The sequence below is a fragment of the Eulemur rufifrons genome, chromosome 8 (assembly GCF_041146395.1).
Source record: "Eulemur rufifrons isolate Redbay chromosome 8, OSU_ERuf_1, whole genome shotgun sequence".
NCBI classification, from domain to species: Eukaryota; Metazoa; Chordata; class Mammalia; order Primates; family Lemuridae; genus Eulemur; species Eulemur rufifrons.
In genome coordinates, this window is record NC_090990.1 from 70,057,000 (window position 1) to 70,073,320 (window position 16,321).

General features: G+C 34.1%; 1 protein-coding gene across 1 annotated transcript in view; it reads right to left on the reverse strand.

Annotated features, from left to right (window-relative positions):
• Window positions 1-936: 936 nt before the first annotated feature.
• Window positions 937-16,321, reverse strand: part of GTF2B (general transcription factor IIB) — a 28,619-nt gene continuing 13,234 nt past the window's right edge. The window contains exons 3-7 of the mRNA XM_069478176.1: window positions 8,274-8,407; window positions 5,527-5,673; window positions 5,284-5,413; window positions 3,475-3,756; window positions 937-1,388 (exon numbers count right to left, since the gene is read on the reverse strand). Coding sequence (XP_069334277.1) covers window positions 1,255-1,388; window positions 3,475-3,756; window positions 5,284-5,413; window positions 5,527-5,673; window positions 8,274-8,407 — 827 coding nt within the window. The 3' untranslated portion in view covers window positions 937-1,254. The remainder of the gene's footprint in view (window positions 1,389-3,474; window positions 3,757-5,283; window positions 5,414-5,526; window positions 5,674-8,273; window positions 8,408-16,321) is intronic.

Genomic DNA, 16,321 nt, shown 5'->3' on the forward strand with positions numbered 1-16,321 from the left:
GGTGGCACACACCTGTAGTCCCAGCTACTCGGGAGGCTGAGGCAGGAGGATCGCTTGAGCCCAGGAGTTGGAGGTTGCTATGAGCTAGGCTGATGCCACAGCACTCTAGCCCGGGCAACAGAGCAAGACTCTGTCTCAAAAAAATAAAATAAAAATAAAAAGTTCCTAGAAACTCCAGGGACCAGTTATCTCCATTCTAAATACTTTTTAACCTATGAGTATCCCAACAAAGAATAAAAAAGAATTATAGATATGTAGATTCTATAAAATGAAATGTTAACATCCAGACATTACAATCGGTTGATCTGCTCTTATTTTTTTTACCAGCATCATCATCTCTGCTCAATAAGCTGACAAAAACATACAAACATTTTAATCTCTCTCGAGGTGGTACCTTTCAAGGTCCAGGCACATTACTGTTTATTTGCTTTTTAACACACTGACTGCCACAGTAGAAAAAAATTTTTTTTCTTTGGGGCCATGGTGTTTTATTACAAAAATAGAATAAAACCTTTGAAAACAAAATGATCCTTTCTAATTTAATGAAAAATTTAATGAAAAAATTTACTGACTTCTATTCATTTAATCCACATTTTTAGAACTTGTCAATATTAATTGTAACAATAAGAACATCAAGATTTTCACAAACCAGCTGCAGGGTTTTGCTTCATGAGGCCCCAGGCTAAAAACTAACATGAGTTAAATACAACTCACATGGCAGTTAATGCGTTAATATATATATCTTAATGAATCTCATATACACATCCTTTCAAACTGCAAACTAAATATGTTGTTGATAATAATGGCTCTCAAAAGTTTTTTCTATTTCCACAACTTTATTAAAATAAACAAATATATAAAAAGAAAAACAATGAAAAACAGGGACCTCTATCAACTTTATTAGCTGTAATATTTGCATTTGTAATTATATACCATAAATTTTATATAACATGTAATTATAACAAAAACTTTAGTTTTGAAAATGTTTTATTCAAGAATTACATAATTTCAGATATCATCCAAAATACAGTTTCCTAGATTGCTACAAAAGAAAGCAAATTCAATAAGAAATTTAAATCATTAAATATGCTTCACTACTATATACATACAGAATGCCAAGCAATAATATTTAGCCCTGGAATGCGTACCACGTGTTTTTTTCTCATTATAGGCTCAAACCAGCACTTTGTACAGGCTATATGTACAACAGGCAAAGTTCCACGTTCATAAGAGTTTGACATTAACCACCTTAATTTATAGCTGTGGTAGTTTGTCCACTGGGGTGTCAAATTTGAAGTCTGTAGGGAACAGATCTGGGGCTCGAGGATAGATTAGCCTGTAGGACTGTCTGATTGTAACATCAGCAACACCAGCAATATCTCCAATTTCTAAAAGACAAAAATCAAAATATTAACCACAAATTCTAACCTACCTCCTTTCTATTACTTACATTCTAATTTGTGAGATTTGGAAGTATAAAGTGCCAAACTGAAAAACAAAGCCAAAATACTGATTTTTCAAAACTGCCAATGGAAATGACATATTAAAAAGGTAGAAAGCAGTAGCTAAAGTCAATAACAATAATAGTAGTAGTACTTGTTACCTTAAAGGGTTGTCATTGTTTTAAAAGGTTCAATTTATGTAAAACATTTGAACAGTGTTCAGAGCATAGCACTATGAGTGATAACTATTATTGGGCATTGTATTTAGAACTGACTGCTCTTTTTTCTTTATAAATCTTTTTAAGGATCACAGAAATCATCCATGAATACATTCTTATAAAAAAAAATTCACTTTGCATTTCTTTGTTTGAAAGTTCCCCTGCAACATTTCCCCTAACTTCTGTTGAGAGGTCCTTGTTAAAAACAAAATGAGATACTATAAATATTGTTTCACAATCTTTTTCTACTTAATACATTAGAGATCAAACAGCTATATAATAATAATATAGCATAAGTCGATTTTTTCACTATTGCAAACACATACTTGAGCATACATTTAGAGCTCACATGAACATTTCTAGTCTTATAAAATCTTAGTAGATTCACTTTTACCCTTTAAGTCATTAAATGTCACTTTTTTCTCTTTTAAAGTCATTAAAAGCAATACCTTTCCCTGGGCAGGGAAGAAATGGACCTTATATTTCAAGAAAACCCTTCATATAAAGCATAAGCAGCAGAAAACACCAAGATAAATGTTTTTGTGTTGATTTTTTTTTTTTTTTTTTTAAAGAGATGAGGGTCTCGCTTTGTCACCCAGGCTGGATTGCAGTGGCCCAATCACAACTCACTGTAACCTTGAACTCCTGGGCTCATGCAATCCTCCACCTAAGCCTCCTGAGTAGCTGGGACTACGGGTGCAAGCCACTATGCCCAGCTAATTTTCTTTATTTTTTGTAGAGACAGGGTCTCACTATGTTCCCCAGGCTGGTCTCGAACTCTTGGCCTCAAAGAATCCTCCCACCGTGGCCTCCCAAAGTACTAGGATTACAATTGTGAGCCACTGTGCCCAGCCTTGTGCTCTTGACTAGAATAAACTTTACAACTAGGAATGAAGATAGGACATCCTGCCTAGCTGTAACATCTTAATTTTACCAAAAGACTCAAAATTGCCTTAAAAAATGAGTGGAGGCCAAAGGGAATAGATAACGGTACACTTAAATATATAATGATTGGCTTCCTCACTCTAATCATTCCACTGTATCATTCATTATTTTATCAACATACAGCCTAAGCTTAGGTGAAAGGCTGTTCTGAATAGGGTATTACAAAGTTATTGAAGCCGGTAATTCACTAACTTACTTTTATAAACAGAAGGCAGTCAATTTCTTAATTTAAATCTTTAAGGATTACAGAAGTAATTCACGAATATATGTATGTAAAGAAATGCACTTAGTACTTTTGTTTGAAAGTTTCCCTACAACACTAAATTCAAAAATTAACTCAGAAGGTTGAAACCACTTATATCTACTTATTTCATAATTTTTTCTCAAGAAACTGTGAATACTATACAAAAAGAGAAAAAGAACAGGCTTACAGAATGTTAAGGGTTGATGGTCAACACATTTACAGTTTGTCTATCTAGAGGGGACCATGCCATGCAGTGAGACACAAAGTAAGCCCCCTCTTCTCCAAGATTTAAAAAGGTATGTTTGGGGGAGAAAAGAGTATTCAAAATGACCACAAATATTTAGGGGGAAAAAAAGAACTTCTAAAAATGAAAAATGTACAAACTAAAACTAAATAATTCAAATGAGGAAAAAAAAGTAAGTTTGTTTGCAGCGTCATGCCTCCAAACATTTTTATTTATGAACCACTTAAAAGCAAAATACTGTATTTTCTTAAGTGCTGATGCTGAGGAAACGTCTTAAGTGTGGGTTTTGGATATTGACCTGCTTCACACTGAAAATGGAAAAACAATCACACATTACAGCTTTCACAATTTCATTACCACCTTCCAGATGCAGAACTCTACCTTTTTGGGTCTTCTTCTCAGCTGATGCTTGTGAGGCCATGTAAATAGCTGCTGCTGCCACAGAAATGGGGCTCCTCCCAGGAACCAAGTCCAGTTCCACAGCTTTACGGGCTATATGTGTGGCTGCCATCTGCACTTGTTTAGGAAGACAAAGGTTGGAACAGAACCTGGACATGAAGTCTCCAGTTGTAATCAAATCCACACTGGTTTCTAAAGCTTTCAAAATAAGTTTAAAACATCGACCAATTTCTTTCTTAGAAATTCGTGATACAGCACATATTTCTGAAAGAAAAAAAAATTTACATATAAGCCATATAGTTCATTTTAAAACCTATCATTTCTGATTATAAAAATAATACATTCTAATTGAAAAAAATTCCATCTTGCCTTAAAGATGAAACCTTAATCTTCTCAGTGATACTTCCTACAGAGCTAATTTAAAATTTCTTGGTTAACTTAAATGTTCATCACACTTTAAATTTAGGTCTTGAGCTTTCAAAATATTAACTTCTTTTAAATTGCAATTCATGCAAATAAGTTTCTTCAACTAAACAAAAACTTCCTTGATATTTATACATTAATCTGTTGTAAAGGGTATATAAAGGAAATGAAAATACTAAGTATTAGTTTAGCAACACAATGTCATGTGTACCTGCAATCCTAGTGATTATAGGCTAACGCTCAGCTCAGTGACATAAAATATTTGACCTTGTTATTCTAAAGATTTAACCACCATACACTTTCAGAATAAATTTAACAAAAGCCTGTTTTAGTTGCAACAACAACAAAAAACATGATAAAGGCCATCATCTCTTAACTTTTACATAAGAAAACAAGTAAAAAAAATTAAATAATAATTGGATGAATCAAGGGTAAGTACAGTCTTCAGCTGAACTAAGATTTGGCCATGAAAGTGAGTGTATCATTGCAACACTGTGAACAAGTTGTCACATATTCATGGGTAACTAACTGCAAACTGGATGAAAAATACCAGTTCTTTCAAAGTCTCCAACTTAAGTGTGAAAAGTATAAACATTGTATCTCAAGAGAAAAAATTTCACTAATACTTTCTAAAGCTTGACTCCCTCACCTGTAGAAACCTATGCTAGGATTGGGAACTATTTTCATGCATGAAGTGGACAGACTTACCACAAAAGGCCTACTTTGGCTTATGATGGCAGGCCTCAAAGCCCACAACATAGTCAAAAGATCTTATTAGCAAAGAACATAGTGGACTTAACATGGACTAAAATGACTCAGTGTGCATGGTCAATAAGATCACAGTATGAATTTGCATTCAAGGAACAAACTAAGTAGTCAAGGCGCTGTGGCTCATGTCTGTAATCCTAGCACTTTGGGAGGCTGAGGCGGCAGGATTGCTTGAGCTCAGGAGTTCGAGACTAGCCTAAGCAAGAGTGAGACCCTGTGTCTACCAAAAAGAAAAGAAAAAAACCCCAGCCAGGTGTCACGGTGAGCACCTTGTAGTTCTAGCTACCCGGATGGCTGAAGCAAAAGGATCGCCTGAGCCCAGGAGTTGGAGGTTGTAGTAAGCTACAATGATGCCACTGCACTCTACCCAGGACAGCAGAGTGAGACTCGGTCTCAACATGAGCACCCCTCCCTCACAACCCCCAACCCATTCATTAAAAAAAAAAAAAAGGTAGGCACTGGCAAATAATGCTCAGGTAGATTGTTGTACATAACAACAAAGACATGACTTAGCTTCTAAATGTCAGAGGCCTAACTTTGGTCTGTTACTTTAATATGATGTAGATAATGATATTTTTATCTATATAAATAAAAGCTTACCTTTAAATGTCCTAGGAACTCCTTCTTGTCTACAGGCAATATAGAGACAAGCAGAAGCTATGGCATCATTGGCTCTTCCCTTTAGGCTCTTCTGTTCATACACTTGCTTGAATAAATTATTTGTTCGATCCTTCAAAGCAGAGAAACTAAGTTTAACTCTATGCCAGTTAATTAGCTGAAGTATCAAAATTTCATGTGTTCATTAAATTATGCTAAGTTAATGCTGGAATGGCTTAAACTTACAACTATATTTCGAGGTAGGTTGATTCTGTCTGCCATGGTAGTAATTTCTTTGAATGCATTCATCATTGCCCGATCAGAACTACTCATTGTTCTTCGATTTTGGTACTTAGAATTGCCAAATTCGTCAAAACTTGCAGCTCCTGTACCCTGTAAAACAAAGTTTTATAACTACGCAAAAAATTTTTGGAAAACTTGAATGAACAATTTCTATGAAAATATAACTTATATGATCTGATTCCATATATCCAGGAAATCTGCACTGTGCATCCTGCCTCTCTTTCAAATAAAACTGTACCAAGGTTAAGACGTTTTTAAGAGGTTTTCTATCAGATACTTAAGGAATATGTAATTCTAAACAGCTCTTCAAGAAAATGGAAAACTTAAGAAAGTGTATAAAGTGAATATAAGAATATCTAACCTTACAAAACTGAATGGGGAAAAAGTCCAATTTCATTTATAAATATGATATAAAATATGAAATACTAGAAATCAGAATCCAACAGGATATTAAAAGGTAGTATATCATGACCAAGTTCCAGAAATGCATAGATATTTATTATTAGAGAATCCAGTAATATAAAACATCATATTAATAAATCTAAGGAGAAAAATATCATTTCCAAAGGTGCTAAAAAGGCAAGTGAACAAAACTGAAAATTCATTTTTGATAACACTACAGATGAGTACTTCTTCACATTAGGAAATCACTCTCCCAGGCCCAAAGCCACCTCTGTGATTACCAGAGAAATATTAGCAGCATCACCATCAAAGTCAGAGGCAAGACAAAGGCAAATCCTACCACTATCACTTTATAACACAGCACTAGAAAAACTAGCCAATATTATTAAGAGAAAAATCAGAAGTACAAAATTGGAAAGGTCATAAAACTATTTGCAGATATTATCTTTGTATACTAAAATACTCAAGAAAAATCACTAAAAACCCCCACTATTGCTATAAATTAGAGAATTCATTAAAGTAGCAAGGTCAAGATTAATAAACAGAAATCAATACCCTTCATATGTACAATCACCCAGCTAGAGGACAATGAAAGAAAATATTCCAATTACGACAGCAACAAAAATCTAGGAATAAACTTAAGAAACATAAGATGTCCATTAGGAAAACTTTAAAACATCTCTTGAAGGATATATAAGAAACCTAAGGAAACGGGAAAGCATGCCATGTTTTTGCATAGAAGATTTATCACAATGAAGTCAATTTTCCCTATGTGAATTTGCAAATAAATCTAACCAACATCCCAGTGAAAATAATAACCAATTTTTTTTTTCAAAACTAAACTAAGTGATCCTAACCTTTAAATGGAAAAGACCAATGAAGAAAATGCTGAAAAAGAAGAGCAATGAGGGAGAACTAGTGGCAGTGTGCTATGGTATTCGACTAACTGAACCAAGATAGGAAAAGATAGAAAGTCCAGAAATAGTATCAGGTGCATACAGAAATTCAGTAAATGATAAATGTAGCATCTTCAAAATTTTTCTTTCCTTTTCTCCATGAAAGCGTGAACAACTTTCAAAGGATACAGAAGAAACTAGTAATAGTGGTTACCTGTTTTGGGGAGAGAAAGGAGGTTAGAGTGGAAACTGAGAGTTTGGGGTTTGGGATCAAGGGTTGTTAGGTTTGTTCCAGGTGGGAACTGAAAAAGTATGTATAGGATGGAATGCGGTTAATGGAAAACTGAGGTTTGTGAAACAATAGCCGCAGCTGTTTTGTTAGATTTTACAACCTCCAGGGATTCTCCAGACACCAGGAAAGTTTACTGTATTTTTTTTTTTACCCCTTTTTTGTTTTTGAGTCATGTATTTCCTATTGAGAAAAATCAAACATTAAAAAAAGTCATATTGTCAATTAGTTGGAATCTTGTATTTTAAAATACAATCTTGTATTTTAAAATGTCTGTAGTCTATTGTTTTGTCAGCCTGTAAGGCTAAAGCAAATTCAGAAATAACCTACTTAAAGATATTTTTCAATACTGTAAAACTTTTTAAGCTAGCTTATATTATGTTTTTCAAATTTGATATGCTATTTATTAATTAGAGCATGAAAAAAATAACCTGCTTTTTTTCCACAAAACTTTCTTTACAAAATAGTATATGCTTCCTTGATTAGTCCCCTTTGAAATATTGTCACTATTACTTCCAATTTAGATAACAGAGCAAAAAAGAGAGCGAGGTTGCCAGGAAGTTGTGTAACTACCTTACATAACAGCAGCTATTTACTGAGCATGTACTACCCAATACATGTTGTAATTATAAATACATATGTTCTCACAAAACCCTCAAGATCTCTAAGTACAATTATTCTCATTTTACAAATGAGGAACGTGAAGCTTAGGAAAGTCATAAATTCACTAATAGAAAATAAGTTACAATGAGCTCCCATTTATCTTAGATGGTGTGGAGGGAAGAGAAGACATTCTTGATACTCAAGGAACGTATCAATATTAACTCACAAAGACAACACTATACTCATTTTTTGTGCAAAATGTGCTTTATGAAAAAAAGGGCCCAAGATATAAGGACTCTGTAATATTGATTTGATGGTTTCCCCTTTAAGATGGAAGAAACACACAAGTCAGCCATCATTCACAATGGTACTAATGGCAAATCTTGTTGACAGGTCAAGATTCTCCACTGGGGCAGTGACTGATACTTTTGCAAAGTTCTCAAACTCCCAGGTCTTTGGTTACTCGGCACTTGGTACTTCTTGCTGAATGGATTTATTACCTTGCCAATCATGGTAGACAAATCTCCATCACTCAAAAGAGGATTCTGAGAATCTCCAACTCGAGATGGATCTTTTGTTGCTTTGTCATTGCTGAAAGTTCTCCATTCAGATCCCACATCGATTACCCGGTCACCTAAGAATATAAGCATACATCTAAATCATCTTGTCAAGATATGGTTTACTTAACAACACTGTTTAATGCCTAACAGAGCTGTTTCATTCCTAGGAAATCTCAACATGGACATCTATGTCCCAGCTTAAATATCATGTCTCAGACATTTGTTCCTTTAAATATTGTACCAGTTCAGTAAGAACCTTTTTTAAACATTATGCTAACATTCTAACTCTTGGAATAAAAAAGAGTTAGTCAAAAATAGCAAAACAGAGCTATTCATATGTAATGAAAATAAAGATCAACCATTATAATAATGCTCAAGAACCAAATTTTGCACAAAATTTGTAGCAGGTATAGGAAAAAAAGAGAACACTTTTCAGAATGGTATTCATGCACATAATATTAAAAAATCATTAATTTTTCAAAAGAAATGTTTTATAGAAAATAAGCCTAAGCTTCAAATTAACTGATTAAAAATATTTTTGGCCAAAACTTAAACCTAGAATTAGTGAGAAGAAACCCAGGTAAGCAAACTTCTTCTTTAGCCAAGAGGCAGCAGCTAGATATATCAGGTCAAAACCAAAAACAACATCACACCGAGTTTGTATAGATGGAAAAAAAAAACAAAACAAAACAGATATGAGTAAATTTGATTACTCTTTTGAGGGAAAAACTTATCTCTGGTAATATCTTCAGAGTAGATAATAGTTAACACTGAATACTTACACATACTACTCATTGTACCTTTTGTAAATGTTCTCATTTGATCCTCACAGTCAGTCTTATAAGGTAGGTACCACTTTTATTGCCCCTTTACAAATCAGATTAACTGGCCTAAGATCACACAGCTAGAAATGAAATGCACATCAGATTCTGGAGTCTGTTCTACCCTGTATTTGGAAAACATGAGCTTTTTCAATGAAGTGTGAGAAAAGCAAGAACCAGACCATTTTCATCTTTGTGTATATACAACAAGCAGAAAGAAGGAAAGGCAGAAATCAGTTACCGCAGCAATGAAAAGAAGTTATGGTACTGACAGTCAATTAATATAATGATTAAGAGTATAGACTGCCACATGCTGCTTACCCTTAGATCGTTTCTATGTCTTCACTTCCTCAGCTTTAAAATTTTCCATTAACCTCATATTATAAAGACTGTGAAGACTAAATAAGCTAATACACATGCACAGTGCACATAAAGTACTTAAAAAGTAGTTCTAAGTGCTCAATATTAGATATTTACTGCTATGAAAATAAAAAAAAATGGCAGATATTCTGAAAGTTTCTCCCTTTTTGGTGGGGTTGGTAAGGAGAGGCATCAGTTTTAAAACATTCTCCATATAAGACTTTAAAAGTATCAAATGTGTTACTGCAGGTACCTGCAAAGGAGGATGGAAGGAACAGAAGGAAGGAACTCCATGCTACATCTTTTATTTTATATTCTAATCTCAGTGATATATTTAAGAAAGCAGGCAAACGCACAACAGAATGACTTATTCCTGAAGGTTTTGGGAAATCTGTTTTTCTTTAAACAGTCGATGACCTGGGAGTAACCAGATATCACCTGGACTATAATATGTCCATGTCACAATGGGACTGAGATTAGAGGCAGGGTCCCCATTTGCCATTCCTGTATGCAATGAGAAGAGCCAGGGAGACTAGAAGTGGGGCAATCAGTTATAAGGCAATTTTAGTGTATCGTGTTAAGCAGGTGCCCCAAAAGGAGAAAAGGGTTAGATGGATGGGACTGTCATGGATTTCTGTTTCCTCCTCATAATGACAAACATCAGTAAACTTGGGAAGCAATTCTAATTATACAAATTAGATTTTAAAAACTTACCTAAAAGTATCAAAAAATCTGTCATTGTGCACTGAAGCCTTACTATAATATTAATCAACAGGACTACATCTCAAAGAGATCACACTAAAGAGATTAATTTTTCTTCCTTTTAGAAAAGAATATTTGTTCACTAAAAAAATAGATATGTAAGAAAAAATTATCTGCATTCTCAACACCCAGAAATAGTCACTATAAATATTCTGGTATATGTTCTTTTGCCTTATACAAAGTTCAAGTGTATAAACATTTTACATATTTGTAAAAATTAAAATTAGATCAGATTGCATCTTTATGACAAGCTATTTTTACTAAATTTATATCATGAACATAATATTATTTTAAGGCAACATTTAGCCCTTTTAGTACCATCCACCAATTAAAGTGATACCATGGTGTTCCCACGCACTTATGTCTTCAAAGGAAAAAAGAGAATCTAACTTTCCTATTAGGCAAAAAAACCCACACACAAATATGAAAAAACAAAAATAATTATGGCCTTTAAACCTGGAGTTACTACATTATAAGTTCAAAAAAAGTCAAATGTCATTAATCTGTAGTATTTTCATTAACACAAAGGAATGTATTAAGAGAGCAGGTAGGCATGCCCACATCTTTTAAGTTTCTCTAGAAATCTAAAGATAAAGCATTAGTCAAGATGCTTCATTTCACAGCATTTTCCTTTTGGTCCCAAAGTACCTTACCACGAGTTTCATTTATTAATATTACTTGCTTCATATTGCCTTTAAAAAGACAAGTTGGATTTTTAAAAAAAAAGTAGTATAGTATACCTAGAAAACCTAGCATTGGGTAGTGATATAATTTTTCCACATACATAGGAATGATCTAAATGACTCATTCAAGAATCTGTGGTTTGTGCTAAGAACGATTCCCTATTTTTATATTAATATTTTACTGCTCAAACACCATTTATAAGGAATAAAATTTCCAAAATAACTCAATTAGCACACCATGAAACTACAAACAGCCCAGAAGATTAAGTGCATGAGTAACAAGAAATAGGGCAAGACCATTGAGAAAACAAATCAGAATACATAAAAGATTTTTATTTGAAGAAAATTTAAATGGGGTAATATTTTAAAAGTTGCTCTGGAAGAAACTGCAATACAGAATCTTTTCGAGGGGTAAGTTGTACAAGGCAGCCATATATTTGGGTATAATCAACCTTTAACAAGGAAGAAGCCTGCCAATTCACATACACACACCCCTTCAAATATCTTTTAATGTTCTAGAAACAGAGAAACATGCCAACTTGTGCTAGTTTCCTTCTTAACCACACAGATTTCTGTATAATTAACACCAGATAGAAAGTCTATGTATGAAGATTTATAATATCCAAAATAATAGCACTACAATAATATATACGTATAAAAGCACTATTGCACCCTCCATCATAGAGTATGATCTCTAACACTTTTAATCAAGTTCCCCAACCAAAAAAGTAAACACACCCAATGTATATATTTATATATTACACACATATATAGCTCTCAATCCATGTATTACAGTGATGTCTAAAAAGTATTAAGCAAAACATTTTACCTTATTCTGAAGAGAATGAGTTTCATCTCTTGATTTTTCACGAAGAAACCGAAAATAATTGTCTAAATCACTTGCACCTGTTTAAAGTGGTTCAATCACTTTGGCACCTAACTTAGGATTTGGCAATTCACTCATTAAGTACAGTTGGCATTCTGTATCAGTATGTTCTGCATCTATGCTTTTAACCAACTCCAGATCAAAAAGATTTGGGAAAAAAATCACATCTGTAGTGAACAATCATACTTCTTTTCCTTGTCATTATTTCCTGAACAAGACAATATAACTATTTACACAGTCTTTACATTGTATTAGTATTATAAGTAATCTAGAGACAATTTAAAGTATACAGAAGATGTGCACAGGTTATATGCAAACACTATGCCATCTTATATCAGGGACTTGAGCACCTGTGGATTTTAGTATCCCAGGGATATCCTGGAACCAATCCCCCATGGACACTGAGGGATGGGGGGTATTTACCTAAAAAGTCTCATACAAGAATGTTCATAGCAGCATTATTCATAATTAGCTAAAAATTGGGAATAACCCATCAGCAGGAAAATGTGTATAACAGAGTATCTCTCAGCAAAGAAACTATTGATATTGCAATAACATAAATGCATTTCAAAGTTTTTGAAAACTTTTTGAATATTTTTGAAATTATTTTAAGCCAAAAATGTCAGTCACAAAAAAGTCCACACTGTATGATTTCTTTCACATGAAGTTGAAAAAAAAATGCCAAAATGATCTATGAGACTAGAAATCAGTACAGTGGTTGTTGTGTTGAGGCTAGGGGTAATTGGAAAATGGCATAAAAGAATTCCTGAGGTGAGGGAAATGGTCGATGTACTCTGGTGAGGGTGTTGGTTATACCAGTATATGCACTGTCAAAATTTAAACTAGACATTTGGGACCTGTGCATTTCATTGCATGCAATTATACCTCAATAAATTAAAAATTAAAATTCACTGCCACCAATATGCTGTTGATTTTGAACTAAACTATACCAAACCTATATATTATTTTAGGACAGAATAATTTTTATCAATCATCTACGGCAGGGAATACTCTCTTTCTTCAAGGTCTTCTTTTAGATTTCAAAGTATTATGTATGTTACACTTAAGATTTTCTTACATTAAAAATCACATTTTCTAACTAGTAATTGCTGTAATATTTTGTATGCTTATATTCAGCCACTTTTAATAATGTTTACAATTTGATTTGAATATTCTAGTTATAGAATCCCATCAGTCATAAAAAAAAACTTACTCCCTTTCCAATGCTTAACTTTCATTTCTTTTTTACATCTAAAGCACTGGTCAGAACTTTCAAAATGCTCTTGATTTTAAACAAAAACATTTTAACATTATACACATAAATAACAGGTAAAGTAAACCAGTCTTCTATTAAAACAGCATTCTACTCTAAGTATCTTACATAGGAATAAGTGTTGAGTTTATTAAATGTCTGTCATCTTACCACTGTGTTTCTCACATACTGTCGTCTTATATTATGAAAGCTAACCATAGTTGTTTGTGGGTTATTATTCTTTAGTATTTATGTGTTAGGATAAATTAAGTTTACTAGAGTCAAGAATAATTTCAAAAGCTCAGCAGTTTAAAATGAAGGTTTAGTTCTTATTCCTATTACCTGTCTATCCAGTGACAGCTGGGGACTTTGTATGCCATTCTTATTTAAGGTGATATAATCTCTATCACCTGAGATAGCTCCAGTCACCTTGGTAGAGGGAAGGGAATGTGGTGAATTATTATACACTGATTTAATGGTTTCCGACCAAAAGTAACCCTAACATTTCCATTCACATGGCCAAAGCCAGTCATGGGGTCATGCTTAACTTCAAAGGGGGCAGGGAAATACAATTGGACCATGTACCCAAAAGGAGAAGAACAAAAAGTGTCAGTGAATAGTCATTAGTCCTGTTCCATGTGACAATTAGCAAACAGAATTCAGCACTGTATTTTGGGGTATTTATGTATAAATTCATAAAGAAGATTGTTCTATGACCTCCTTTTTGTACCAAATGACAAACTGAGGAATCAGAGTTAACTTCATTGTATTTTGGCATTTTTCACAGAGAAGTAATCTGTCAATACCATTTTGGGTCCTTTGAGAGTAATTTTACTGGTTGATTGCAAGACTATTAATAAAAAAATTCAAATTTTAAAAGGATACATTCCCCAGTAGTGTGTGCAACTCTTGATTTGGAACCCTGAGGTCTTCTGCTAGGAATGTAAAGTTTTCTTCTATTGTACCTTTAATATTTTACCTTATTCACCTGAATCTTCAAGTAGCACTATAATGAATATCTTATCTTCCTATATACTATGAGTATATCTCATGTTTGTTCTCTGCTTTACTGATTCAATTTTCTAGAATGTTTAACTGCTGCCTAAAAACAGTTGTACTGCATTTGTCTCCTTGTGCTGTCTTATTTCTGACCACAATAATATTTAATAGTAACATTATGGAAGCTTTAGCTTATTGATCACATAAATCAAATATTTTCGATTATTTAACTTTCTTCTAGTAATTAAACTATGTCAGGGGCAGAATTTTTTGCTAAGTAAATAGGATCGAGTTTCTCTTTACTGTAGTTTGTATTCATAAGCTTCATGTTGATTTTTAAGCTTATTCATCTTATAATAAAGAATTGTCAATCCAAGCCCAGTGGTGGTAATGATGTTGGAAAAATCTTCCCATCCACTGCACTGCTATCAGTATTCTCGGTCTCTCTGGGTACTACAGAGTTCCTGGCGGATAACAGATGACCCAAACAAGATAAACTCCAAGTAGGATTCCAGAAGTTTATTATGAAATATATAGGAAAGGTTGCTGTAATCAGGCAAAATAATAGTGACTTAAACAAGATAGAAGTTTCTCATGTTAACACTCCACACTTAATAGTCCTAGGCTAGTGTGACCCAGGCTTTTTCTATCTTTCTGATCAGTTGTCTTCACTACTGGGAAGGAGAAAAAGGGAAGACACATCTCTTCTTAGGGAAGGATCCAGAGTTGCACACATCTCTTCTACTGACAACCCACTAGTTACAACTTAAATCACATAACCATACCTAGCTACAAGGGAAACTGGGACATAGTCCAGACCTGTGGGCCCCAACCCCTGGGCCGGTACAGTCTGTAGTCTGTTAGGAACCAGGCTGCACAGCAGGAGGTGAGCAGCAGGTGTGGAAGCTGAAGCTTCATCTGTATTTACAGACACTCCCTATCGCTCGCATGATAGCATAAGCTCTGCCCCCTGTCAGATCAGCAGTGGCATTAGATTCTCACAGGAGCGCAAACCCTACTGTAAACTGTGCATGCAAGGGATCTAGATTGTGGGCTCCTTATGAGAATCTAATGCCTGATGATCTGAGGTGGCGCTGAGGCAGTACTATCTCCACCCCCTACCCCCAGTCCATGGAAAAATCGTATTCCATGAAATCAGTCCCTGGTGCCAAAAAGGTTGGGGACCCCTGGTCTAGATGGGCAACTACATGCTCAGTCGAAACTCAGGGTCTCTTACTAATGGAAGAATGGGGAAATGGATAATGCTAAATGACCAACACTCTTGGCTACAGGAATAACAGGGTAGGGGGAGAGGAGAGGAGAGAAAGAATATCCAGTAAAATCAATGTACTCTGCCTTGTATTCCAAAGGAAACAGTACACAAAGACAAATTAAAAAGACATTCAACCTCCTTACCATGCAAGCTATGTAAATTCAACTAAAGATATTTTGCAGAACAGTATTAAAACCAGAAAGACTTAAGGTAGCAATCTTAATAGTGCAGGGGGAGACTGCAACATATCAAAAGCAATCAGGAAACCAATATTGGAGAGGTTCTGGTGTTCTAGCCTGACCTAGACTCTTATAGAATGTTTTTGTTTCCTGTTTCTTATAATTTTATAAAGGAATTTTTGAAAAGGGAATAAGAGGAATTTCCCAGAATTTCAATTTTTTCTGCTATCTTCCCAGAAACTGATCTTATTTAAACATTTTGGCATACAACCTCCAGTAGAAAATTCAGAAGTAGAAGTCTAGAATAATATCCCCAAATTACTTGTTTTCACATGCTAGATTTGTCTAATACTCATTTAGTAGAAAACTATACATTTTTTCAAAATGTGCTAATAAGTCTAAAAGTTCAGGAATCAGACTGTATTCAAGATGAACAAACGCAAGGCATCCAATATTTTTTTAAGTAGAAGTAAAAAAGAAAAAAATCCAAGTTCCTTTGGGAAACTATTTAAACTAACATTTTATATAGTAAGTCTAATGTTGAAAATGAAATGTTATTAGCTTTCCTACTTTCCTTATCATTTAATCCTTTCTACCATTCCTTCTCATGACATTTCAAAGAATCCTAATTTTTAGTCTAGGGTCACTATACATTCTTTTTTCTTTTCTTTTCTTTTTTTTTTTTTTTTGGAGATAGGGTCTCACTCTTTGTCACCCAGGCTGATGTCCAATGGCATGATCATAGCTCACTGCAGCCTCAAACTCCTGGGCTC